The sequence below is a fragment of the Athene noctua genome, chromosome 2 (genome assembly GCF_965140245.1).
Source record: "Athene noctua chromosome 2, bAthNoc1.hap1.1, whole genome shotgun sequence".
NCBI lineage: Eukaryota > Metazoa > Chordata > Aves > Strigiformes > Strigidae > Athene > Athene noctua.
The window spans coordinates 108,949,120-108,977,115 of NC_134038.1; the positions used below are offsets into that span (position 1 = coordinate 108,949,120).

The 27,996-nt window shown below is 37.0% G+C and overlaps 1 protein-coding gene across 3 annotated transcripts; it reads right to left on the bottom strand.

Moving 5' to 3' along the window:
- Positions 1 to 128: 128 nt before the first annotated feature.
- Positions 129 to 27,985, bottom strand: WDR48 (WD repeat domain 48). 3 transcript variants are annotated; one of them, XM_074899863.1, is made up of 19 exons: positions 27,911 to 27,985; positions 19,759 to 19,899; positions 19,350 to 19,428; positions 18,996 to 19,078; positions 18,781 to 18,910; positions 15,425 to 15,513; positions 14,443 to 14,544; positions 13,849 to 14,073; positions 12,371 to 12,445; positions 11,918 to 12,020; positions 11,513 to 11,610; positions 9,521 to 9,628; positions 9,036 to 9,132; positions 7,443 to 7,538; positions 5,208 to 5,313; positions 3,667 to 3,754; positions 3,029 to 3,105; positions 1,796 to 1,988; positions 129 to 1,174 (listed from the first exon to the last, which is right to left on the bottom strand). In XM_074899863.1, exons 1-19 carry the CDS (start codon positions 27,956 to 27,958, stop codon positions 1,079 to 1,081), a joined length of 2,034 nt encoding a protein of 677 aa, XP_074755964.1. In that variant the 5' UTR covers positions 27,959 to 27,985; the 3' UTR covers positions 129 to 1,078. The 3 variants fall into 3 exon arrangements, with proteins under 3 accessions (XP_074755964.1, XP_074755966.1, XP_074755967.1); XM_074899865.1 differs by lacking the exon at positions 27,911 to 27,985 and having other exon boundaries at positions 19,350 to 19,424; positions 19,759 to 19,893; XM_074899866.1 differs by lacking the exons at positions 19,350 to 19,428; positions 27,911 to 27,985 and having other exon boundaries at positions 19,759 to 19,893.
- Positions 27,986 to 27,996: the final 11 nt, after the last annotated feature.

The following is a 27,996-nucleotide window of genomic DNA, read 5'->3' on the forward strand; positions in this document are numbered from 1 at the left end:
CCTCCCCCCAATAAGTTAAACTCTATAAAAGACTACTATGAGTCTATGACAGTCACAGATTTTTAGAAATAACAGAGAAAAGAAGATCCACATAAATCTATAACAAAAGAACAACTGCATATAAAACGTCGGAAAAGAAGAATAAGTATTTTTATATCATGAATATGAAATCTGCTGAGAAGTTTCTAAAGTTTAACATTAAACATATGAAGTTATTTCCAGAATGGTCTGAAGTTCAAACAAATTGTCACATAGTTTTGGAGCACAGTTACCAAAAATTAGACTGGTGTGTCTCTAGAACACCTAGAACACAGTGCAGGAAGTAGTTACATATATTTAAAAAAAAAATAAATTCATTAAGTTGCTGCAGAGCATGTTCATTCTATTATGATGCACAGCATCACTGGACTGACCCTGCTACAATATTTATCTAGTGTTCTTATTTTGCATGTCAACAGCTCTCTAAAACAACAACTGAGTTGCAGTATTAAAACAAGTCTAACATTAACCCTTCATTTGCAATTAAATGGGCCAATTCTTTCAAGTATGCAATACCTGGTTTCTTTTTCAAATTTCTTTAAGCGGTAGAAATGTTTGAGTAACCTCAGTGAGTGAGAAATCATCGTAGGAACTTAATGAATGGAATGTACTAAAAATACCTTATGTGCAGTTCTGAATTATATTGTGAACACAGCGACTAATATGGTCAAAACTGTTTCATATCAAGCATGAGCAGATGAGGATATTATGTTCTGGAAAAACAAAAGCAAAAGGAGGAAGCAAAAGTCTGCACTGGATTATCATCAGTTCTCTGTACACCTCACACAACACGAACCACTCAGGGACTTCCCATCTCACTGTCTGAGACTAGGACAGACTTTAGTTTAAGTCATATAGATTTTTTTCCTCTATATTACAGATCTATTAGTCACTTCAATTAAATGTATACTTCCCATCCATACTGAGTCATTAGAAGTCTCATCTACCTTAGGGGTTCAGTGGGCTTCTATAGTACTACTCTTGGAACCAGTACAGTATGGTCAAGTAAATAAGTAACCATTTGGGTCCACCACTCCCTTCACGTTGATTTCTGGCGATAATGAAGCGTCAGATCACCACCACTCTTCCAAATGAAGTGCTTTACAGTTCGAAGGTCCATATTTGGATCCAAAACCTAAACAGTAAAAATTCATCTTTTATTCCACAACTCTGCTAGATTGTCAGAAATACAAAGATTAAACAGTCTGGTTTTATTGGGTAAAACAATCCTATGGGTGACCTGGCATCAAATATGAACCATGCAAAGGTTTGGATTTTTCAACTAGCAAGTAAGCCTGACACATTGCAAAAAGATTTTAGCAATGTAATGTATAACTTCATATTATAACCACTTCCTCAATATTTAATCTTCATGCACTTATTAAACTTACTGGACAATTTACAATTTTGGACAAATTTTAAACTTTGCTAGAGACGTAGAATTCAAAACATTTGAAAAATGCTAGAAATGGAACTTTATGGAATTGTATTAAGTCCATTTGTTGAGAATGAGTAAGTAATCCTATAAAGGCTACTAGTCAGACCAAATGAAAGAGGTATACTATAAAAATTCTTTCATCTGGCAATCTGCAGCTGCCTGAACTTGTCTCAGCAGTAAGTCAACACGATGTCAAAACATGTACTTAGTTTTAAAGGTAATTTATAGCATATTTCAAGCTCAGTATTCAGAAATTCACAACTGATTCATTGCTAGACATTGGTGTTTTTCACAGGCTAAAACGCCCTAGTAACTTACCTGATCCTGGCACAGAAGTTCGATCTTCTCCTCTGCTAGCACAGCAATGTCCTCCTCTTTTTCTTGTTCTCCTGCTTTTTCATTATTGGAAGAGCTAGTTGTCTGAGACTCATTATCCAAGTTTATGATTTTCTCATACACATGTTCCATCACTTTTCTCACCTGAAGCATATCACTTGCTGACAATCGGTCTCTATATAAGGAAAGTGAAGTTTGGCAGGAAAAAACTTGAGAAACTGTATTTCTTACCTTCACAATACCTTGATCTGTAGTAAACTATGCAAGTACACAGATCAGCTCTTTATAAATTTAATAGTAAATTATCAGGATAATCCAGAATACCATAATCGTAACAGCTATTTATCCAAAGAAAGACTCACACAGGAAAAGAGACTCAGAAAAGTGGTAAAATATTCAAAAGACCGGATTAAAATCAAACCTTAGATATAGAGTATTGTACACAACCCTCATTCTTTCAGTAAAAAAGGGTTTAGCCAGAGACACACAGAGGATATGGAGTAATAAAAGAGGTAAACCAGAACACGCTGTTTATCCTACTACATTAACAGAAGGGCATTCTAAAGTAATGAGCAACAGCAGTTTTTCCACAAAGTACACAAAAAGCCTATCAAGCTCCTCTGTCACAGATTGTCTCTGATGTGAAGAATTCAGTAAAACTTAGAGGAACTATACATTTGTGGATATGACCAAAAATTGTTGCATTATAAATGGTAGACATACTATCTATGACACTGATTTCCTATCTGAGGACCTGCATTGATTTCTAACCTATAGAGCTCCCAGTTACAGCTAATGCAATAAGCAGACTATCTTGCACTCCCTACTGTCAGGTTTTCTGCCTTTTCCTTTAAAAAAGCTTATATTCATCACTGTTAGCAATAGGAACAAAAAAATATGGTTCTGAACAGTGTAACAGTAAGTTCCTCTGTTTTCTGATTAAATACCACAAAAGAAAGACTAATTTCAGTAGTTAGTTCTTGGACATTTTCTAGCATAAACTTAAGCAACTGCCCACTAAACCCAAAATAAATCTAACCTACAGTTCCTTCAGATATTCTGATATAATTTAATGCTTCAGAGTGATGCTGCTTAAATGACTATAAACTTTTACATATTTATCAAGCATAATACAATCTATGGCAAAACAGTTCAGGCTTTTTTGAGCTTGAAATTCTCTTTCTGCAGTTTTAAATTCGAATATGCATTACTTACTTTTTTAGAGTTTTTGCCCCTGATGATGAATGAGGTTGGAGGTAGAAGGGAATCTTATTGAATTTGGGCATATTTTTCTAGAAGGAAACAAATTTGGAAAGTGTTAATTTAGGATGAACTGATATCAACTCCTATTTCTACCAGCTGGTATGTGAAGTATATTCAGCTCTTAATTATCAAAAACCTAAGAGAGATTCTTAATCAACATAACCACCACAGCCAACTTCCCAATTACCCACACTGCTGAGATGCTTCAATTTAGATGATGCACATATCATCTAGCTTTTGAAATAAATGATAATTTATATTCAAAGAAAATTAGATAGTGTCAGAAGACTGCAGCAATATGAAGAGTATTCTCTCTGTTCCTGAGCTCCACACTTAAAAGGGATACCAATTATGCACAGTGCTTTGAATTCTTTTTCTAAGACTCAAAAGGAAGTTAAATAAATACCTTAACTGGACACATCAAAAAACAATCTCAAAAGATCTTGAATACAGACCACTTATTTTAACTATAAACAGAGCAAAAATTTTAAATGTCATTTCAGATCCTGTACAGTTAAACCCCCCCCCCTGTAGTTCACCTTCAAAAAAACCCCCACAGTAAAAAAGCAAACTCTGTATACAATACTTACATCCACAGTGATGTCAATTACCCATTGTGGCACAGTTTCATTAAGAAGCATAGATTCAGTTTCACCACCTGAATCCCGACATAATAACCTAAGACATACAGAAATAACCTTTGTAGATAAAAACAATTGATGTAATGTGCATTAGAAAGCTTTCAGGAGAGGACCTGCCCTTTTAATGGGCTGGGAGCTTGAACTTAGTCAACTGACCCTTCACATCAAAGTTATTGGGGAAGTGATCACGTATTTTCTGTAAAGACCCAAAAAACCTGCTGCAGGAGAAGACAGATCCCTAGAGCAGAAACAAGGAGAAGTATCTCAGGGGACCACAGGCTATGGCATAGAGAAATTAAAAAAAAACCTACTTGGCTCACAGACTGCATATGTTTGAGTGTTGAAGTACAAAACAGTTAAGGAGAAGGGGAAAGGCACCTGTCACAAACCAATTCTCTTCTGCTTGGGAAAAAAGAGCTTTGCATGTAAAGCATCTGCTAACCCTCACCAAATGGAAAGAATAAAACCAATTTTGAGAAATGCACACATACAATGGTGCAGCAAAGACATATATAATTTTATAAATTCCAATTAAGAATTTTGTCAGAGTCCTGCAAGCTACCTTTTAGGTCTAATAAGCATGGTTTGCTCCCTCCAATGGTGTCTTGAGAACAAGCTGTATAAGATGTTAAGATCCACCAGTACAGAATGGATGCAAATATTAAATCCCAGCTACAACATAAAAACATTGATGCTGCAGAAAAAAAAAAGTTTTCAAAGCCAAAAATGTGTTTTACAGACCAATTCATGGACTGAAAGTTACATAGTTTTGGGGCCTATTCAGCCTGGAAAACAAAACAACAAATCAAACATCCTCCAGTCCTCAGATTTTACAATTGACTATGTCAGTAAATATTAAATGTTTCACAGTATTTGAAATCTTGGCATTTGTTTTGCAGCATGATTAAACTGTCTCTGACAAATCATATATCACGGTTAGGCTTTACAACGTAGAATGAAAAGAAATAGAAGGGTAATCAGCATATACACATTACAATACAGAACCTCTGCTCCTATCTGCCAGAGCTTAGGACCTTCTAATGGGTCACCAGCTATAATTCTGGGAGCAGAAACCAACTCTCTAGTGAGCAGGATCTCCTGAGTCATCAATGCTCCAAGACAAGCACAACAGTCCCATAAGAGAAGTTCTACAAGAATCTAAAGTAGCACAGTTTTATTCTAAAATAAAGTTCAGTTAATCAGCTAGCAGGAAGAGGGCACCCAAAAAAATCTCAAAGCTATGACATACAACTAAAAACAATATACATCTCTTACTGCTGTAAAACCCCCACACCTTGTTGATGTTCAAACTCACATACTCAGTTGGACAATGTAAAATTATCATTAATAGCTGCTTATTTTGCCTCTCAAGGGCATGTCTTGAATGTACAGTACAGAACAGATGCAAGTATTACATTTTGATAACATTTCTGCTTGCACAAAGGAAGAGGTTGTTTAGCCACTGAATTTACACTGTTGAGTTTTTATACCTGAACAAAGTGCGTCCTCCAGCCTCCCCAAAAATGACTGGTGTATGTGGCGGCACTTGAAAGTATCCATTTCCTTTCTGGACTCTGTTCTCCTGCTCACCATTCACTGTTGGAAGAAATATATGCATAAGGCCTTAAAACTGGGTATACATAGACCAAAAGGCGTCTTTTCCACCTACAGCTAACGTGTTTCATAAACTAACAAAATCATAAGCTTCATAGAAAACAAGGAAATCCCCACTTCCAACACACAGCAAGTATATAAAAGGGAACACTAGAGAGTAACTAGATCAATACAAGTTTGTGGAAGGCCTATTTCAAAAGCCTTTGAGAAAAGGGAAATAGAACTCATGAGCAAAAATCTGATTACTACTTTTCTCCAGTTCCTTAACAGAATTCTGAGAATCTGTCAAACTGAACAATACTAGTATCAGAAATCAAGTAAAGAGATTCCGCTGAGACAAGACTATTTTTCCCCTCTACACTGACGGTACAGAACTCTGAAGCTTGTTAGCTTTGCTTTTCTACCTGAATTTGCCAGATGTCAAAATACTGTAATAGTAAAGCTTGGACTCACATTTCCTTGAAGTTACTACATTCTAAATTTGGTTTATTTTTAGCTAGTTATAGCAGTACGGTCTTGAAACACTTAAGAACCTGATTTCACCTCAGATGGACAGAATAAGATTAAAGAAAAATCTGCATTATTTATGCGCCCCTTGAAAAGTGCAGCTCCTAGTCAGTCTGATATCTCGAAACGCAATACGTAAGTATTTAGATGCCTTCCTTTCACTTGAGAAAGATCATCTTGATTGGATTGCAGCATCTAATTACTGTACTTGAACATCATAGTGAATTCAAGCAACATAAGAAATTTAAATGGCATAGTCTCACGAGGTGAAGAATTTCTTTAGCTTTCTGACCAGTAACACAGGTAGTGAAAGAAAGCTCAAAAATTATACCAAGCAAAGAAACCAAAAAGAAAACATATTCTCTATTAGCAGGGATTAATATAATACTGGTTAGAGCAAGTGAAAAATCCTATAGTTTGAAAGATTTCTTCATAACAGTTCTGTTAACAACTGAAAGAAACAACACTGCACATATATATGTATATATGTATGTATATTTAAGTTATTTCTCTTTACACAAATTCAGTGTTCAACAGGAACACTTTATTTCTCAAGACACTCTTCAGTGTCAGTTTCTTGTTACTTTCAAAAGGGAAAATTATGACTGATAGTGAATATTCTAAGCATTCCACTGTCCACAACTATTCACAGAAATAATTAGTGCAGCATCAGTGTTCCAACAATACAAAAGCCCAAATTACATTTCTCATACATTGTCCGGCTCTTAAGCTGCAGACTGCCCATACACAGAAGAATCAGCAACTTCATCCAGAAAATCCTGCCAAGTGCTGTAACCCTCCATTGAGGTCATTTTTGAAAGAAGTAAGTAGCTAACTCTTGGCACAATCTTCATCACAAAATGGCAACATATTGCTGAATTCCTTAATTGCATTATCTGTAGAAAGTAATTCCTTAATTGCCAAAGACAACACTTTTCAGTCAACTCTGATCTGGGTTGAATTTCAAAACAATCCACAACCTTAGGAGTTACAGTCTCTTTTATTCTCACAAATTCAGCCACTATCTCACATTTTACATAGCTGTGCTTTTTATTTCATGCCTGATTAACTTAGCATTATTACCTTAAAACACCACTCTAAGATGGTTTTCTATAGACCTATATAATTTACTATTCTAATAGCCATTGAATATATTTTTTCCTAGTAAATCTTTCTTTTAGTTTATATTGTTTGTAATACCTAAACAAATTGGAATTATGTCAAGAGAATACTGGCTAATGTTAAATAACGGAACTATTGCTCTTTGATGTCATTATCTAGGCTGTTTCTTTCCCAAGTCAAGCCTTAGTTTTGCCAGTAATTGTTTATCATCAAGGCATCATGCTTCTGTAACTTCAGAATCATCTATTCACCTCCTTTTTTATGGACTAGAGTTCTTAATATTTTTGATAATACTTTCAGAAGAAAGATACTCCAGATTTGGTGTAAAGCAAATTTAAAAGCATTAAAAAACATTAGTCCATAATGCGTGCAGAGACAGGTATAAGACAGCAAGTGAAATTGTATTTGTTGAAGAAACAGAAATATAAACAAACAGAATGTATGAACAAATCCTAAAAAAAGGAAAATATTAAAATACTAACCATGATTTATTTCATTTTCTTCTTCATCCATTGGATTGATATGTGTTCTAGGCCAATATTCCAGAAGTGCTTGTAGCAGAAGCCCTCCAAGGTTTACTGTCAAGACATAGCAAGGTAGAACTACATAGAATAATAGACTGGTTTGGGTTGAAAGGGACTTTAAAGATCACCTAGTTCCAAACCCCCTGCCACGGGCAGGGACACCTTCCACTAGACCAGGTTGCTGAAAGCCCTGTCCAACCTGGCCTTGAACATTTCCAGGGAGGGGGCAGCCACAGCTTCTCTGGGCAACCTGTGCCAGTGTCTCACCACCCTCACATTGAGGAATTTGTTCCTTATATCTATCTAACCTAAATCTATCCTCTTTCAGTTTAAAACCATTATGCCTCATCCTATCACAGAATCCCAGAATCAACTAGGTTGGAAAGGACCTTGAAGATCATCCAGTCCAACCATTAATCTAACACTGTCAGTTCCCAACTACACCACATCCCTCAGTGCTGTGTCAACCCGACTCTTAAACACCTCCAGGGATGGGGACTCCACCACCTCCCTGGGCAGCCCATTCCAACGCCTAACAACCCATTCTGTAAAGAAATGCTTCCTAATATCTAGTCTAAACCTTCCCTGGTGCAACTTGAGGCCATTACCTCTTGTCCTATCACTTGTTACCTGGTTGAAGAGACTCATCCCCAGCTCTCTGCACCCTCCTTTCAGGGAGCTGTAGAGGGCGATGAGGTCTCCCCTCAGCCTCCTCTTCTCCAGACTAAACCCCCCCAGTTCCCTCAGCCGCTCCCCGTACGACCTGTGCTCCAGACCCTGCACCAGCTTCGTTGCCCTTCTCTGGACACGCTCGAGTCATTCAATGTCCTTTTTGTAGTGAGGGGCCCAAAACTGAACACAGGAATCGAGGGGCGGCCTCACCAGTGCCGAGTCCAGGGGTAAGATCCCTTCCCTGTCCCTGCTGGCCACGCTATTGCTGACACAAGCCAGGATGCCATTGGCCTTCTTGGCCCCCTGGGCACACTGCTGGCTCCTGTTCAGCCGGCTGTCAATCAGCACCCCCAGGTCCCTCTTTGACTATCACTATACTCCCTTCAGTTACACAAAAACTGTTGGCACCTATTCTACGTTTGATCCACAGCTGAAAACTTTCAAAAAAGTTTGAGTAGTTCTGTTCCCAAACCAAACTATTTATGGGCACAGAAACCTGCTTATCACAATCTCAGAGATATACGTTGCAATCTTTCAGAAAAAGCTGATTTTAGAATCACTACTGTTGGACCACTCACATGCTGTAACATTCTCTAGATTAGGTAATAGTTCCAAGATTATGAATATCACTTTTTCCCTTTTGCTTCTTGAAGGTTTAAAACCAAGTTAAATGGAGAACCTGAACATGACTGGAATGTTTCACAAAAAAAGCAAACGTTTTCATTGCAGAATTCTCTGAGGAGTTTAGTCCCAAGAAAACAAGCCCTAAAATCCAACCAGCTACTGACATACGTGGCACTGGAATATTTTGAAACATAAATACTGGAATTTATTCTGCTTTTTTGTCTCAATAAAACACCAATATTAGTTAAAACTTACATTTTGGATCAGAACCATCTGGACTGCTAAATCCAGCATCCTTTGCTGAAACCCAGGCTGCAAAGCAGTCACTTTCATCCAAAGTAATTGTCAACATCTGTTGAAAAAAGACCACCAGGAAGAAGAATACAATAGTTGGTTTGTATTAAACAAGTCTATAAATTTATTTTGTTTACACTTAGCTAGGAATATAAAACAAAGAATTTCTAAATGCATGATAGTATACTTTGTTTACCAAATGGTGTTAATTCGTAATTGGTATTGGTGGACTTAAAATGACCATATAATGAGGAAAATAACCTCCAAAAACTGTTACTCAGATTACTGAGATAAAATTTGGTTTGCTGCAGAATAAATATAACCCATCACAGAAATGATGATTGTTCTTCAAAAGTTTTAACACACTAAAACCTTTCTGAACAAACAGTATATGAAAATGTATGAATCATGACATTAGAACAACAGATTTAGGAGTTGTATCTCACCCCAGTTTTCAAGTCTACTGAGAACCAGTTTGGCACGTACACCATTTTAAATCTCTTCTTAATTTCTTCTTCAAAATCTACTTTCCCAAGGTCTTCAACTTTGCATGCCTGAACACCAAAAGAAACACACGAGTTTTAGAATTCTGGTATTGAGGCATATCAACACCTCAAAGCTTTTACTTGGCTTTCATATAGACCTGGAATGAGTCCAACTTACGGTTTCTCCATGAGTACTGTAGTCCAGAAACACACAAGTTACAGGTTCAAATTTTTCTCAAAAAACTGAACAATAGTTTATGTGGTAAGTATTTTTTATTTATTTATTTCTGAGGTCGTGGCATTAAGCCAAGTGGACAGGTATGGATGTATTACTTAACATTAAACAAACACATTTTCCCTATCACCAAGTAGATAGCTGTCTTCTAACATCCCCTGTCATTCTTCTCCCATCAGTATCAGTATCTCAGTACAACTCTCCATCAAATACCAACATTTGTTGCAAATCTAGCAATAAATTCAACTCACCTACTGCAATGGGAACAGCAGTGAGTGAATCTGTGTGCAGATCCTTTTATCCAAAGCAATCCTGATTATCTGTTTTATTTTATACTTTTATTTTTAAAGGTCCCCAAGTAAGTCTGTTAACATTCAAATTCTTGTAATCCACTTGTAGAGTCATCCTGAAACCTGAAATGTGCTTTAAGCAAACTAAGGACTGTAACCTTGCAAAGCTTATTTCATCAAAATCCACAAAAAATTACAGGAAGCAAAGTCTAGCTTTGTGTAGTGTACCTGTAGCGTAGCTACAGGTAAGAAAACCTCCCTCTTTTCTTCCAGGATCCTCAGTAAAAAGTCTCAGCTTTAGAGTGCAGTGATCCTACACATAAGGTGACACTTTGACCTGGCAAGTAACGCCATCTCTAAAGTGAATGTATATTTAAACATATCTAAGAGATGCTTCTGAAACCCTTACTAACAAAAGAGAAGAAGAATTGAATGAACATACAAATTAACATTAGGATTTGACTTTGGTCCCAAAATCTAACACTGTACTTAAATATATACCTGAATATATAAACTGAAAGAAAGAAAGGCTATTTGCTTTTCCACAAAAGTCATCTAGTTAACTTTTAGTACAAATATACATTCTCCAGTTTAATTCCTTTCTTCCTCACTTTGGTCAGCAACTCAGTAAGTTGGCTAAGCGTGCTTTAATTCATTACTGAATCTTTGCTAGAGCACTGCATAGTTCTAGATGAAAAGAAGATTTAGAATTTCAAACAGGATTTTGCAAGAAAAGAAAATGCTGACCATCTCACTGATCTGTGATTTCAGTCCTTTCTATCTGCACTTTTCCCTCTCCTCTGACCAATCAATGGATAAATCAAGATAAAGAAATGCCACATCAAGTCTCTCTTTTCACAAAAGCAAATATTGCTAGGTGGGAGTCACACTTCCTTCTGCTAGCTTTCCTTTGAGTCCTGCCTGCTATCTTGCCAGCTAACAAGGGATGTGGCGAGTTCAAGCTCCCAGAATAATCCACAGACTAGTCAACATACTCGCTTGGGATCTGTGGGTTTGTAGCAGGGACCAGACGCACAGGTTTCTCTTTTACAGGCTAAGCTTCCTTATACTATTCCATACAGCATCAGGCAGACATGCCAATGGACCTCTACAAGCCCTCTCTGAAACAAAACCCGATCAAAACAAACAGTATTTTCAGAAGAAAATTCAAGGGTCTGAATTTTATGTGAATGAAGATGTCAATACTTCACTGAATTCAGGTGAATGAAGATGTCAGCCTTAGGCAAAGATGCAGAAAAGCTCAGAAATGGCCCCTCCCCCAAGGCAATCTTTGCATGATGTCTTGGGACAGAAAGATGACTTACTTTCTACCATAGAAATCTCACACACTAAGAAAAATATATTAAAAAGGTACAAAATAATCAGTGATCCAACAATAAGATGCTTAATCCAAAATTATATACTTACCTTCAAGACATCCCAGTATGCCACGTTATTATTTGTGTCTTTGGTTAATATGTGTCTCTTGTCGTTAAGAATGTGGCACTGAATAATACTAGCACCCCCTAGCAAACAAACAAGAATTAAGGTCACTACAGTTATTTTTTTCCTAATATTACCTTAAATTAAACTGTATAACATGACATGTGATTGTTCTTTGGTTTCACTAGTTTATGTAAGATGTGGATAACACCAAGGTATAAATGCTATTTTAACTGTAATTAACACTAGACAGACAATAACCACATTGTCTTTGGTTTGGTTGAAGACCAAAAGTCTCAAGTACCTAAACATGTGAGCCAGTCTTAAATAATCTACCATTTCTGCTAATGTAACAGAATTTATAAGGTACTCTGGAAAACAGCTGTTTACCTTTTATAACTTGGTCAGGCTGTGTACACAGGGGTGGTATAGGATTGGTACAATCATTATCATAATCTCCAGATGCTCTAAAATTATGAATTCCCTTCAAAGTCTAAAGAAAGAAACAAAATAATGACATATTCATAATAATATATAAACTTTGCTTTTATCAGTAACAACTGCTAATTCATGCTGCTATTTAGATGTTAACTGTCCAGTTTCGAGTAAGATAATTTATTTCTAAAGTGGCATAAATAGATAGCAAAGGAATAATTCAAAGCCGAATGTCTTTTGATTAATTCCAATATTAGCATTTTATGATTTTTTTTTTTAAAGGAAGCTTACAGATCACAGCAAGTCAACAGTCCAACTGCAAGCAACAGTCCAACAGTTCCCAAACCAAGACTGCAAATCCCATGACTACTTAACTAGAGTTCACGGAGTGTAAAATACATAACTTACCCATTTATTCACAGAGGATTTAGTTGTTGCGACCCAAAGTGCTGGAGGAGGATCAGCTGATCTATCAAGTTCCATCTAAATAATGAAACCACAGACATTTTCAGGCATGTTTAACTTAATTTTCCTTTGTTCAATTAATATTTGTTCTGTGTAGATCTGCTCCCATACTTGGATGTATCTCAGAAACAGCACTACTTTCAGTTTACTAAAGAAATACGAAGTTTAAATGAAAAAATAACTAAGCTGCAATTTTTGAAACTCTAAGAGAAATTGTTTCAAATATTCAACAAATAAATTTTGGACATAGACAATAGTAGATGCAGTGTGTCTGAAGACCCAGTATTTAAAGTTGCTTCTAGCATGATGCAATGTTGTTTAATAGACAGTTTGATAAGTAGAATATTTTCTGAATTACTTCGCATTCAGATACGTCACATAGTTAAAAAGGGAATGTAAGAAGGTCTGTACTAATTGAAAAGCAGAACTTTATACATATGTCTTTGCTGTTAAGATTCCTTGGACAATAACAAATCAATGTAGCTAAGATATTAGAGACTCCTTCTGATCTTTGTACAGCTGACCATAGCTTTCATATTCAATTTTAAACTGAAATTTCCCAGACTCTGACTTTTTCATAACTACATTAGTATATTCAGGATTTTATACTAAGCCAGAGTTCACCAACAAGGAAAGCTGGATTGCTTATATACTGGTATCTGTTTCACTCTCATATACACCTACGTGTTCCAAGGTCATGCCATCTAGAGTTAGAGAGGGAAAAAAAAAAAAAATTCAACAAGCAGCCTCTTCAAAAGACTCAAACTCGTGCATGCAGTTTTCTCCAGCTAAGAAAACATCATGTTTACGTGCTCAAAAAAACCCACGATAAATTTTACTTCCAGTTCCCATAAGTCTACATATTCTAACATATGAGCAACATATTCTAACACAGTCCTGTGCATGTATATTGCTGCTAGAAAAACATTCATTTCTGTCTAAAGCCTTGGAAATGCTGGATTAGTTTCTTAAAACTGTACTAGTCTGGTAAAACCAACTTTTCATGTATGAAGCTTATTCAATTTCAGTAATATTTGAATTTGCATACTTTGAGTAGATGCCAGGCATTTATCATCTTCAGACAATTACATTTCAGATGTAATTTAGGAGAAAAAAACAATATACTGAAAATGTCGTGTAGTAAACACTTGCTACCCAATGTGCATTCTTCTATCAACTCATACCTCAAGCCACTACTCCATCAGACAACACACAATACAATTACATTTTTATACTGTGAGGGTGACCAAGCACAGGCTGCTCAGAGGGATTTCAAAGTCTCTATCCTTAGAGATATCCGAAAGGTCCCAGGCAATCGACTCTAGGTGACCCTGCTTGAGCAGAAGGGGTGGACCAGATGACCTCCAGAGGTCCCTTCCAACCTCAACTGTTCTGTGATTCTCTGAATTAAACTCAATTACCTTAAGAACTGGTGCCTTTTCTTCACAGATAAGCACACGGATATCAGGATTTCGTAAATCTGTACAATAAATCTTTCTGTCTCTTCCTCCTGAGTAAACATGAGTGAAGGCTTCATTGACCTGCAGAGCCCAAACACCTTCATCATGGACTCGATATGTGGCTATACATCTCTGCTGCCCAAGGGACCACAGGCGGATAGTCCCATCAGAGCTACCTGAAAGACACTGAGCAAAAAGCATCATACTTAAATCAAACAAGTATTTAAGTTTTTTAGAATATTTTTTCCATAAAGAGATTTCATAATTCTTATGGTTATATTTTTCCATTAAGATGGTGCTAAACAAAGACTGGCGGTTAACAACTCTAGTCACAATTTCCAGACATTTTATGCAAATCACCCCCTCCACACCTAGACAGACCAGTAATAAAAAAGAGCCTTCACCCACCAGCCTCCCTCTCTTAACCACTAAATATCAGTAAAATACTTGTTAAGCTACCTTCTGTAAGCTGTGACATAAAATAATTATTTTGAAGAAGATTAATGAAATTTCTGCATTCTGTAAAATGCCTTTGACTCAAGTTAAAGCACATACCTGGGTGCCATCTCTGTTCAATAACAAAGCTTTTACATTGTCCGTGTGCCCTTTGAGTTTCATTAGTTTTGCACAAGTTCTTGGATCCCACACCCTTAGAACCTACATAAATAGACATTGGATAACTGACATTAACATCATTCTTCCCACCAATGCATTTTCTCTACAGAAAACTACGGCTTTATTAATAAAATTGACCCTTATTCTGAACACGCAGACATCCATCACTGAAAAAATGTATTTCATTAGAACAAGATAGACATAACTAGATCTTATGCACCTCTAATAATCAGATGTGATTTTATTTGCTTGATTTTAATTTCATTTGTTCTGTCTTCTTCTGTCTTCTTAAGAAATTAAAGAATGGAAGTGACTGGAAAGAAGATAGTGTGATGTGGGTAAAAAGAAAGAGATTCTGAGAATCATCTTGGACACTTCCCAGGTGTATCCTATTTTTATACTGACTTGGAAATAAAACTCTCTCAAGGTTAGATTAGGTAAAAAAGCAACTTGCAGGTGACTTTAGGATGTTTCACCTTCCTTTGCAACAAAGAACATGGGTTATCTCTTGGGGACACTTGAACTTTATTAGCTCACTTCATTTCCTACCTCCAGCAGGGGTCTTACAAATTGCTGCCACCACTCCTTTCTTACCTGTGGCAACTGCTTCAGTTTTTATAATCATCTGAGTAATGTGTCCCCAAAATCAGAGCTCTTGCTGTGAAATGTAACAATCTCTGATAGAGAGAAGGTTACACAAGATGATTTGATTGTGTCTTCTGTATATTAAAACTGCATGGATCTATACATCTTCAGACTAAGCCATGTATTTGTATCCTACACTTACACTCCCACTTAAAAACAGTGGCTATTCTCACTATTAAAAACACAAAATCTGCTACAGACTTGAAAATGAGTAAATTGTCTCTTTATGCTAAACTATGAACTGAAGTGGAATGAGACTTACCAGATTTTTGCTTACCTTTTCAGTGGACCCTGATACAATAACTGTTCCCATTTGATTCATTGCAAGGCTGTAGATAGAGTCTTTGTTCCCACTCAGGGAAGAAGCTATTTCAAAATAAAATTTACATTTTCAATTTTAACGCTGTCATTTGAAAAGCATACTTACTCAAAAATGAAGGGTATTTTAATACCCTTTGATCAATGAAAACAGGGCCATTCTACCCCATGTATAGAGTTCCTTCAAAAAAAGACAGACTACAGACAGCATATTGCTACAAAAACCCCATCCCAGGTCTTAATCTACTGCTGCATAAAAACAAAGTAACTCCTCAGACTTACAGTCAATAAAATCCTGGTGCCCTTTTGGCACCATAATTCAGTGCCAAGACCATCAAGGTAGTCTTGCTCTTCTCTATCACTTTATTAGAGAATGATACTTCTATGTGATCTTATAATACATGTCATTTGGATTTAAGTACAGAGATTTTTTTCCAAGCCAAGCTGCAGTAAAATTTTACATTATATATCTCGTAGTTCAGCAGAGATGCATTACTGAAGTTACACTGCAGTGCTGAAATGCATTACTTCAGCATGAGTGCTACCTCGCTGTTTGTGAAAACCATATGGCAACTCCTCAGCATCACAACTACCATCAGAGTTTAGGAACTCTGTACCATCTAGCCTAATCTACTTTTGGACAGATTAAAGTACCAGTCCCTCAACCAGGAAAAACACAGACACAGCAAATGAAAATCATCTATTCAGAGAGCACCATTAGGCATTTCATCAAGTCTCAAAGCCATACGATCGGTATGCTAAAAAGGCTGAGAATAGCAACAAACTGTATTGCCAGCAAAAATGTGAAACTTTATATAATGATTTATGTATATTATGGAAATGAGTTTCTAACACAGTATTTGTGACCCAATGTCATAAATATTTTGTCACAGTGGAAGAATTATGCAGCTTTACTTCAGGGTCCTCTTAATCACTAGCTATGGCTATCCAAGTGTAAACTTTCAAATGAAATCTATTATTTGTAGCCAAAATAAAGTGATAGTCTTCCACTGTCCCCAGAGGATAGTTGAAGGCAAAAAGCAGAAGTGAAAATTCTTGAATGTTAGCACATTGTTCAACAGACACAATAATTTATGAAAGGATAATGTACAGACTTATCACAAGCTAGACATTAGGAATGGAAGAAATAATCTTAAGTGAACAGAAGCAAAATTTATGCCAGATCAAAAGCAAAGCTCAACTCCAGACTCTTCTGGAAGGGACTACCTCCCAAAAGCAAAACCTCTCCACTTAAGTTACATCTATGCTGACTGAGAGAATCTTTTAAAATAGGCTTCCTTTTAATGCTGACTTGTGCACATCACTTCCCTGTAATCAGATAGAAAATTAATGCACAAGAACATTCTTCATTTGCACTCTGAAAAAATCATTGAAAGAACTGAGGAAAACCAGGACATACACCATGTTATTCCTAACAGAAATGCTCTTAGTTGGGAGCACTAGAAAGAAAGCAAAATAAATCTTCTGCTTCCCCTTCCTCCCCCTCATGAAGCATTACCGTTCTAACTCTGGAAATGCAAATTTGTATGTCATCTTAAGAGATAATGTCTCTACTTCCATTTGATCTTGGGCTCAAAACAAGCATCAACTCCTCAGTACTTCCTGTCTCGCATTTATGATTCACTTGAATCATTTAGGTTCTGTATCACTGTTGCAGTGTTCAAGAAATCTTTTTTCCCCCACAACCAAATTTTCCTGTGAGCCAGCAAATAAATTCTTCCTTCAAAAACCTGCCTGTTCAACCAGAAGATAGCATAACTTAGAGTTATCAGCAAAGTTTGATGACAAAATAATTCTATTTTCAGTGAAAGAAAACTTCTTGGAAATAAAAGGTAAATCTGTTCAGTTAATATGCAGCCATATGTCATCCCAATACTATTCTGCAGTGCAACACAGCTCACTAGAAGCCATTTCTCTTCTGAAGGCTACAGAGACATGCCAGCGTAAGGCTATACTTGAATTAAAAAGTCCTGTAGAAAGAACAAATGCAAAACTGACAGTTCTGCCCAACAGATGCACCTTTGGTTTTAGAAGTTACTAAATCCATGAAATTAACACACCTTTCAGAATTAGCCAAAACAGTAATTCAAAAAACCACACCAAAACAACTGTATGCCTGCCTCTTATTTACAGAATCATATATTCCTGAAATTTCTTCAAAGTATGTTGTGCCAATTCCAAATTTTAGTTTTGCAGGTTTTTCTTGAGTCATTACTAATATATGAATGAAGCAAGTAGTCTTAATTAGAAATTCAAGCGTGGCAGTGTAGCAAGATGCTATGCTCTTTCCCAATGCATACATCTGAGAATCTGCTACTGCTTACACATGTATCAAACACTAAGTATAAAATGAAAGAAATCAGTCACTTTGAGCAGTATTTTTCCTACCTACCTGCAGCAAGACACACTGTGGTCAAATTAGACCCCTTTCTGAAAAAATAGCTTGTAAAATGGCCAATACAAACCAGGATGCCAATGACCTAGATTTACGTTGTTCACTCGAGCAATCAAATCTAGCTTAACTTGAAGATTGGTGTCGTACTTCCCAGAAGAGAAACTTAACCAGCTCTATCCTGACTACTTTAAGAAAGCGGTGTTGGAATGGGGAAAGATCTCATAATTTACTATAATTTACTATAATGCCTGTATTGGGACAGAGAAGCAGGACAGACTGCTTCCTAAAAGATGATGATGACTTTAAGGATTAACTCTGATAAGCAGAATCCATGGACAGTTTCTCCTTGCCTTCTAATATCTAGTGAGTTAGATCTCATATGTAAATAGTGCTTACTTTGCATGTTTTTTAATCTAGTTTTTCTAATTATTCTTGTGACAGATAAATTTGATAAATATCTCAAGTCCTGCTTTAGTAGTATACTGCATTTTTTTTTCAGCATCTATATATGCAAGAAAAACAAACCCAAATACACAGAAAAGGCACTGACAAATAACCTGAGGAAAAATTTCTGTAATGGGTTAGTTGAAGAGCAGAAAGCTTCTTAAGCTAACGCTCTATGAAGTTTCAAAGAATACCAGCAGATTACATTTCAGGAGAAAGTGTGCAGACAGACCTACCTGTCCTCTGTGGTAAATGCCATGACTGTTGGCTGCTCTAGATTTTCAGCTATTATATAACGCAACAAACAGACTGGTTACATACTAAAACCACCTTAAAGGTTCTTGGACATTTTTTATCTACACAGAGAAACAGGTAGCTATAGTTTTAAACTGATCTCACAAATTATGCCACTCAATAAAACACATTGCGTTTGCCTCCCCTCCCTAGGTACCTACTTGTTACGGTGTTATTTGAGGCAGTCAGTGCTGTTAGAGTATTTACATCCCAGAGGAATATCTGTCTGTCCAGCCCGGCAGATGCTACCAGTTCTTTATCTTTTGCATATGCTAAGGCTTTCACATAATCCTACAATAAAGTGAATATAACAAAAGTCAACAATAATATCCAGTTGAGCTGATAATATACAGTATTTACAGATAATGTTTTTCACCTTATGTGTCCTTAGTGTTGACATGCAAAATCCTTTATGTGCATTCCACACTTTAACAGTAGTATCCGAAGAAGCAGATATCACTAAAATGGAAAGAAAAGAGTAAACTGTAATGGTTTATATATTACTTTAAAGAATATTTTTACTACTCTAATTTTCAAAAAAGATAAGAAGAATCGTTTATATACACATTTAATTTTTCATTAAAACATCTGATTACACTATTTATCAAATTTACAATACACATCACAAATTAATTTTACATACTAAAGATGGAAAAAATTAAAGCAGCAGATAATATACTTTTGTACACAATTTATGAAAACTGTAGTTTTCAAACATTTAAGTACTTACAAGTTTTACCATTGCAGCAGAGCACAATATCATTTACCCAATCCGTATGATGTTCCATAGATGCTATATAAGGGTCTTGCTGCAAATTAAGAAAAAAAAAAAAGTTGGTAAGATCTCATCACAAACGGAAAAGATTGTGACTATCGGATCCTGCTGTGGTATCTTCTTCAACCTTCAAATGGATTGGAAGTTGCCTAATGTAGAGTTGCTTGAAGTCAATATTCCAGAATCTTCTTGTGAAAGAACTACACAGCTATGTGAGATACCACAGCATGAGCAACATCAAAACGATTTTCCTATTATAGTAGTTGGCAGCTGTTAAAAACAGTATCAGATGTACACCTGTAGGTAGCTTACTAGTATAACTGAAAAAAGTAGGTTTAGACATAGGAATCCCCTCATGACTTACCTTGTGCTGATTGACACTCCATATCCTTATAATAGAGTCTCGGCCTGCTGTGAAGAGTCTATTTAATGCTGGATCCAGCTGAAGTGCATTTACCCCATTTCGGTTATACTTCTCCACTTCATCTCTAATCACATAGGAGACCTAAAACACATTTATACAAATCCAATTACAGTATTAAGATACTGACTTGGCCATAAAATCCTAACATCTAATTTCATCTTTGTGAGGTTCTCTGATAGAAAATATTACAACCTTCACAAGCATTAAATAAGTCTGTGAGTTTGAGAATTACCAACACCACCTCAGTCATTTTTCCCCACTCATGAAAATGGAAAAGAATCATAGAGAAGTTATCAGCAGTGCTAGAACTGGAACCCAAAGGATTATTAATCATTACAACTCAAGCTTAGAGCCAGAGAATCCTTAGTTCAATTCCCTGTTCTGTGCAGATATTCTGACTGATCTTAGACAACACACTGAGTCTGTGCCTCACTTCCTAAGTAGGTTTCATAGTTTCTATACCTGGGATGACAGTATTTCCCAGACTCACAAGGGAGAGGATATGGTCACTAAGGATTAGAAAGCATTGAAAGGCTGCAGATACAAATTCTAGCTATCTCAGGTGTTGCTATCATTTTGAAACCATTTTCTTAAAAACTACTTACAAATATAATAACCACAAGTATTTACTGTTCTTTCAGATAAATTATTCTTGTAGGTTCTTCTGTATGCAACAGTACTGCATATATAGGCTATTTCATTGTTTTGTTCAGAAACACTGAAAGGAAATTTAAGGAGACATACTGCAAAGGCTACAGCACTCCCCATTATTACTGCTCAGTAAACACAATTATAAGGCACTGCAGTTTCTTCAGAGCTACCCCATTCACACTGTGTTGCATCTCTCCTGATCACAGGGTTTCCACGGGGTTTATGCATTACTATGAGGAAAGCCCTCACACTACGTGAAAAGGAGGGGAAGCTGCCAGCTATGCCTCTTCCCAGACTCTGTAAAACATAATCAGAACAAGGTAAAATTTTAGACTTGGTATAATCCAAACTGCCTGCACCACCAATCATTTGGATACATAAGTACCAGTGTTTTGAAAACATTTTCAAGGAGTATTCTTGGCCTAGAGATCTGAAAGCAATTTTTCACCCCAATAACTGCATTATAGCAGTATAAAGAAAATGTTTCCCAGATTGAATCTCAGTTACACAAAATAAAACCAACAAACTAAAATGTTCAGAGATCTTTATCATTGAAGAAATATTTTACTGCATCCCAGATTCTATTCCACAAGAACCAACAGGTCCATTCGGTAAGTGTGGGCAACACCTGAACCGAATTATCCCATGCCAGTGCAGCACCGTAAGAGACAACTGATGCTTCTGGAAAGCACACATACAGTCCTATTCTGTTTCAGAAATGGCTGCAACAGCTCTATAGATCGACACTAGAAAAATCACAATTCAGAGCCTCCTGAATCCTTCTGCCTTAATACGCTCCATTACCATTCCACAATTCGTTTACTATATTTATGTTACGTTCCGATGCCCTTAAAGCACTTCTTGCTCAGTCTTTGTTAGCCACTCACAGTCCTTGTAGAGTCACAGCTCTTCCTCCCAATTTCAGATTCTCTCCTAATTTCCAATGCTCTCGGCTTCTCTCACCCATTCCAGACTCATCCATAATATTCTTTCTATCCATGCTCAAGTCTCTGCCTACACACAGCTTCAGAGATGTTACTGAGAGAAGATACCATCAACCACGCATAACAGTGTTATGTTAAAACACTTCAAATACTTGAAGCTTTTTGTTTTTTCTTTTTTTTTGGTGATGTAGAGAACAAGATGTATGTGCAACTCCTCACCTGGGCTTGATCATATCATGTCTACATTGCTAGAAGACCTGCACAGACTACTTGAGTAAAAGCATGTTACAAAGCCAAGGTCTAATGCTACAAAACACAAGGTAAAGGGATAGCCATCAAATTCACACTACTTTCAAATTCCTTGAATAAAGCCAATGAAAATATTCAGTTAAAAATACTAAATGTGAGCAGATAAGACACAAATTAAAGGAATTCAAAAACCTAAAGGTCAGTAAACCAAATCTGATGTTGGTTACTAGAGAGAACAATCTATTCCTGAAATACAGTGTCAGACTCAAGATCAGCAGGGGCTCTTCAGGTCTTGCTTCTCCACACTGATAGCAGGGTATTTTTTGACAAGTCCTAATTTTTTTTATTTGTTTCTCTTCTGTCAGTCACCTCCCATATTTGTTATATTTTCAGGTATAATATAGAGCTCTTTATTCCACTCACAAATAAGACTGTCAAACTCTGTTAGTCACCCAAGCATTTTAAGGAGGTTATTTTGCTCACATAATGTTACTTTCTTAATTTGTAGGAGTTCAAGTAAAGAACAGGCATAAATAACTATTTTAAAAATGCAAAAAAGCAAATGGTGGCTTACTCTAGTAAATAAGGTACTTTTATATGATTGATATTTTCATGAGACTGTGGAAACTGGCAGTTATCTTTCTACGCTAATCTTGACAGAATTAAATTTGTTTCATAATTTCTTAAAATGCAATGGATAAAATATGTTCTTGCTAAAATAAAGAACTAAATATCGAAATACTGTTCTTAACAGAATCTAGCAGTGAATAAAGCTCACAGAGATTAGATGTAACAAAATAATTCTATAATGGAATCTGCATAACCATTAAATTTCTATCTAGGAGACCTTGAAACAGTGGCTGTCAGCTCAACTGGGCACTGGTTTTCCATCATCCGAAGACATGACTGGGGAAGACTAACAATCATTTCCCACTACCACCAGTACAGAAATGTACACATGAAGGTCAAATTTAATTTGCCCTTTATTCCTTTTAATAACTTCCACACATGAATTTAGTCAAACATCTCTTGGCAAGTACTGTTTATATTTTAAGAGAACTAAGACAAAGAGAGGAATTATATTGTTTCAGGGTTAATGAGTCTGTGGTAGATCTGAGAGCAAAAGCTAGATCTCAGTACCAGTTCAGCATTAAATATATCATTCTTCTTTCTTCCTGTGAGAAACTTGACAAAATGACTCTGCTGTAACAACTGAATTAAAACAGATTAAACCCTTATTTCTTACTGCTTTTTTTTTTTTTTTTTTTTTTTTTGTAATACATGACAGCTTTGATGGAAAAAAGGATAGCAAAACAACAAAAAAAGCTTGACACTTACAAAATTACCCAGCAGTGACTGCTATTGTTTATAGAATTCAACCAGTTACTTTTGTCTCCCCTGAGACATGCACTTCTACAAAGTTTTATTTTCCACCCACAGAAGGAATAATATACCTTTCCTGGTAAACTGTCTTAAAAAATTTAAGCTATAAGAAGGAAAAGAAATTCCTATTATATAAAGAATATGTAATGAACATTTTCTGCATGTCATGGGAAGAAATGGTGACATCCATTTTTCAATTATAAAGGTGATTCTAAACCAAATTAAGCAAGTGCTCCTTAAATTATTTTAAAAATTTCTAATACTAAAAGCACAAGGGGAGAAAACGAAGATGAAAGAAAACTATTTTGTGGTCAGCATGTTTATTGGATACCACACAAACATTCCAAATGAATACTGCTATTTGAGCAGTTAGGTAAGGACAAGACAAACCACTTTTCATGAAGAGAATATGAATTGAAAATTATGACTGTGGCATAAAAATGGACTCTCCAACTCTTACTGGAGGCCTAATGACATCCTAGTAACTGTCAGCTGCTTACACTGGAAATATTTAATAAATTTATTTTCCCATGCAGAACAAAAAATGTTAAATGATCCACTCTTGAAGACCAGTCAAAATAAACTTCTTATATATTAAAAAAACTAGAACAAGACACACAGAATATGTGGTTGAACTAAAAATAACCTCACAAGACACCTGCTGTACACCACATAGAACCTTTTAGAAAGATGGGTATAAACCAGAAGCATCCAGGCTTGTATTCAAGTATTTAAAATATATATTAACACAGAGAGACAAATTAAGAATTCCACAAACTCTGTTGAAAGGGTGCTGAAATGCCTGTCACCACAGGAAACTTAAAATGAATCAGTATCAGCAACTTGATTTAAAAGACCTGACACTTGTGTAAGTGTGGTGGACAGCAGGCAAGTTCCCTAAACTGAGAAGTTCGCTAAGATGAACAGAGGAAGATGGCTGACAATCCACCTGTGGTTCTCCATTACATTCTTATTTTTGGGAAAAAAAAGTGGTTTTTTGTTTGGTTGTTTTTTTAAATTTGAGTGTCACTGAGTATAGAAATATACAAACTATTAGCAAATATAGCAACTATACAAACGAATACAAAAATATAAATTATATATTCAAGTACATTTGTACACACACATATCTAAAGAATGTAAAAGTAACAGGCCTTTGTCTGAGAAGAAATTACCATGATAAAATTCAACTCTGACCCTCAGCATACACATCTTTATCGCTCTAGATAAGGTACTGTATTCTGCCTGGAAAGGACTGTGAAGGTCACCAGGAAGTTACGCCTTTAAGTACCGACTGGCACTCACTTCAAACAGGGCAGACAGAGAGCACATTACTGCTTTGTTCATTGCATTGATTCACAAAGTCAGTTGCAAACCACAAAGATAATGATGACTATGATATAGATCATAGTCATTTTATTGCTGTGATGGTCTGGGAGAGGCAAGATTTGTGGGATATCAAATATTTTAATAACAATCAAGGCCTTTTACATTTATACTGCTGTAGCTTTTATAAACCCCCATAACGAGTGAGGATCTTTCACTGCAGCAGTGCACAAACATTACAGGGTGATGCACTCTCATTATAAAGAATTTATGGGATTCAGTACCCTAAATGGATCAAGACTAATCATTTTAATGACTATCTAAGAGCTCAAGAGATAGAACTACTGTCAACAGATACATTTCAGCACACAAAACCAAGTGAATTTCTTACAGGACCTATGATGTTTTTCCTTCATGGATGAGTGTATCAGCTGATCTGAAATCTTCTTACCCTTGTTACATTACATGTCTTATAACAGACTTTGTCTTAACAGATGGGTAGAATCTGCTTTTAAGAATACCACCACACCATCATAGTGGAGAAAACGGTGAAGAGCTGAGCTCTGATGCTACTCATTCTTTGTTTGCAAGTAAAATTTTAAAGACACAAATGCTATTGTTAGCCATTACAAAACTGGTATTTCTCAAAATCACTGTCAAGATTCCACAAGATCTGTCATGAATCGCATCAAAAAATAAGAGAAGCAGTACTAACCATGAAGAAAAAAAAAAAAAGTATTGCCTTAGTGTCTTGGTAGGGCAGATGTATCCCTTATTATAAGTTTCAAATTAAGAACATACTGATATATGAATTTTTATCAGGTGCTCCAGGACCTAGAATAAAAGTATTGGAAGGCATTAAGAAGTTCATTTTATCCTTTTAAAATGGAATCAACTTACTGGCTATTCATTTGCTTAAGAATTATATATAAAGATCATTTATAAATATAATTGATATATTTATTATATATAAAATATAAAAATAATATAGATATAAAATCTAATAAGTTACAGCATACAAAATCTAGTGTGCTTTTAATAAATGGTACTATTAACAAAATCAGTAGCTGAAATATTCTCTAATTGTAAAATTGTTTCACTACTTTCTACTTGCTGTCATAATGCAGTATTAGTGCATAAGTATGACAATGTCAATGCAAATAGATTTTATTCTGTACAAGAACTAAAGACAAAAAGGACTTAAAGATCATTGAGCAATTTTATAAGAAAGATGCCGATCTGAATCCCTTATGGCAAAACTCCCATGTTCTGTCAATAGGTTTTGAGTGTGGGGACAAATTTTTTCTGGTTAGGCAGCAAGTTTGGGAGAGCAGTTACAATCAGCCCCTCAAGGGCAGCTACATTAAGCCACCTGCTGAAAAGTGCCTTCATCCTGGCTTAATCCACAGTAACATATGTGAAAGCTATAGCATATGGCAAACTGTTTCTCACCACAGTGTCTGACACACCTCTGCATCCCCACTCCCTTCCCAAATCAGACAACCTTACTCCTGCAGCCTTCAGACATGCTAGGCTAAAGAAACACCAACAGCCTGCCACTGGACATTTCAAATGCTTGACTTATGTTTAAATACTTTTCTTTATGCATGGAATTTATTTTGAGGCCTAAAACATCTACTCTGATTAAACCCTCATAAACATACAATTATATGCAGAAGCACCCTGAAATTACTATTTTGAATGGTTCTGCTTACCAGTAAAACAGGTGCATGCAAGATAATAACAGTTCCAATTTCCATAAACTTCAGCCATGTAAGGAATCAAGTTCCTCCATGCCCAAGAGGTATTTTTTAAAAAAGCCTCTTTCCCCACTCTCATAGGTTTGGAAGAAATTCCTCCCCCCCGCACCCTAAATGCTCAAACATTGGGAAGCACAGTAAATCATTAGCGGTTTTAACTTGCCAGCAGGGACCAATGGCTAAACAGTCAGTTAGAATTCCATTACATGAATAAAATCTTGTCTCTAACCAAGTAGATGAAATAATAAGAGCGCAAGAAAATACCTAGCTTCTACTCAAGGCCTTTATATATGTTTATAATATAACCACAGTTATTCTCTGCAAATCTAGACTTACAATGCACTGGCTGAGACACACAAAGCGAAAAAAAATAGTATCACATAACACAATGAAAGGAGAAGACATCATAAACCAGCACAAAACCACTTATAAATACAAGCTTTTGAGCTAAGTAATGTATGGAAAAGGAATGTAGTAGCAAAAGAGGAAACAACATACTCTTTGATGAATGTTGCTGTGAGGGAAATAATACTTCATAAAGAAATAGGACTACATCAAAGTAGTATCTAGTTATCCTAAAATCCCCCTCCTTATGGGAACACCCTGCAAAAACTTGTTTATGGCACAGGCAGTGAAGTCAATATAAGGATATTATATTTTGGATTCTTTGCATTTTAAAAAATGTTAGGTTTTTTGGTAGGCTGAGAAATTCTTTATATAGTAGTGAGTGCTTACCTAACCATGAAACATACTAAAGGCTACAAAGCAGCGCATGTTTTCTCTGTGTGATAAATGCAAAAGATGTGTTCAAAAACCGAATCGACCTCTGTTTGGAAGGATCCTAATGCTATTTCAGACTTAATCAGTGTTTCTTTTGACCATAGTGAACAGATGCAGTTGAAACTTGCATTGCCACTAGAGGCTGGCAGCTTTGCACACTGATAAAGCATCAAATCTTTTCCATAGTGAAAGCTGTAAAATGTTTAAAGTGATGGTAGCACCACAAACAAGAACGAAAAAAGTTTGAAACCATAAAGAGACCATTTTAATGACTGTTACTGTTAACGAGTCTTGTCTTTTTACACACATTTCAGTAACTCCGGTCTCCACCAAGGCTACAACAGTATACTCATAGCTACATATGAGCCCACACCACGAGGTCTGATCGTCTCCCAGGTGAGCTGAGAAAGTTTAAACCCCCCAGACTGCCTAGGCCACGGCCTTCCTTTAAGGAACGCTGACCGGAGCTGGAAAGAGCAGCCGGGCGAGGTGGTTCCGCCCTGCCTCCTCTGGGCTGAGGAAGCTGACCGCGTCCGACTGCAAGCAGCACCTCTTTCCCGCCGGCCGTACAGGCCGCGGTAGCGAGGGCAGCCACTCGCCCCCTCCACGGACGTTAGTGGATGGGGGGGAGCCCCATTGGGAAGGGTGGGGGATGACTCCCCTTCACCTCGGTGCTCTTGGGAAAGGGAAGGAGACGACTGCGTTGTCATAGAAACCCCCAATCCCTGCGACCCCCCCGCTGACAGCGGCCGCTGCCACAGCCCCTCAGGGACGAGCGGCAGCGTCCCAGAGGGGCGCCCTCCCTGGCCCGGCGCCCTTCAGCCGCTCCCCGCCACCTGCCCGCCACCCCCGCCCGCTGACCCCTCCCCCGCCACCGCCCCTCTCCCGGGCCGCGCTCCTCCTCGCCGCCACCAGCTGCCCTCCTCCTGCCGGGCCGTGCCGTGCCAGGGCCCCGCCGCGCCCCCCTGCAGCCCCCACCGAGCCCTGCCTCGCCCTCACCTGCACTTTCCGCCGCCCCGCCGTGTTCTGCCGATGATGCGCCGCCATCTTGCATGTTGACACTCTGATGTCATTTCCGGGGGGGC

Excerpts from the sequence above, each read along its gene's own strand:
- WDR48 (XM_074899863.1), bottom strand. The coding sequence starts at position 27,958 with ATGGCGGCGCATCATCGGCAGAACACGGCGGGGCGGCGGAAAGTGCAG. Across the intron at positions 14,545-15,424 it reads TATCAGGGTCCACTGAAAAG|GTTCTAAGGGTGTGGGATCC; the intron begins GTAAGCAAAAAT and ends CTATTTATGTAG. Across the intron at positions 11,611-11,917 it reads GCCTGACCAAGTTATAAAAG|GGGGTGCTAGTATTATTCAG; the intron begins GTAAACAGCTGT and ends TTTGTTTGCTAG.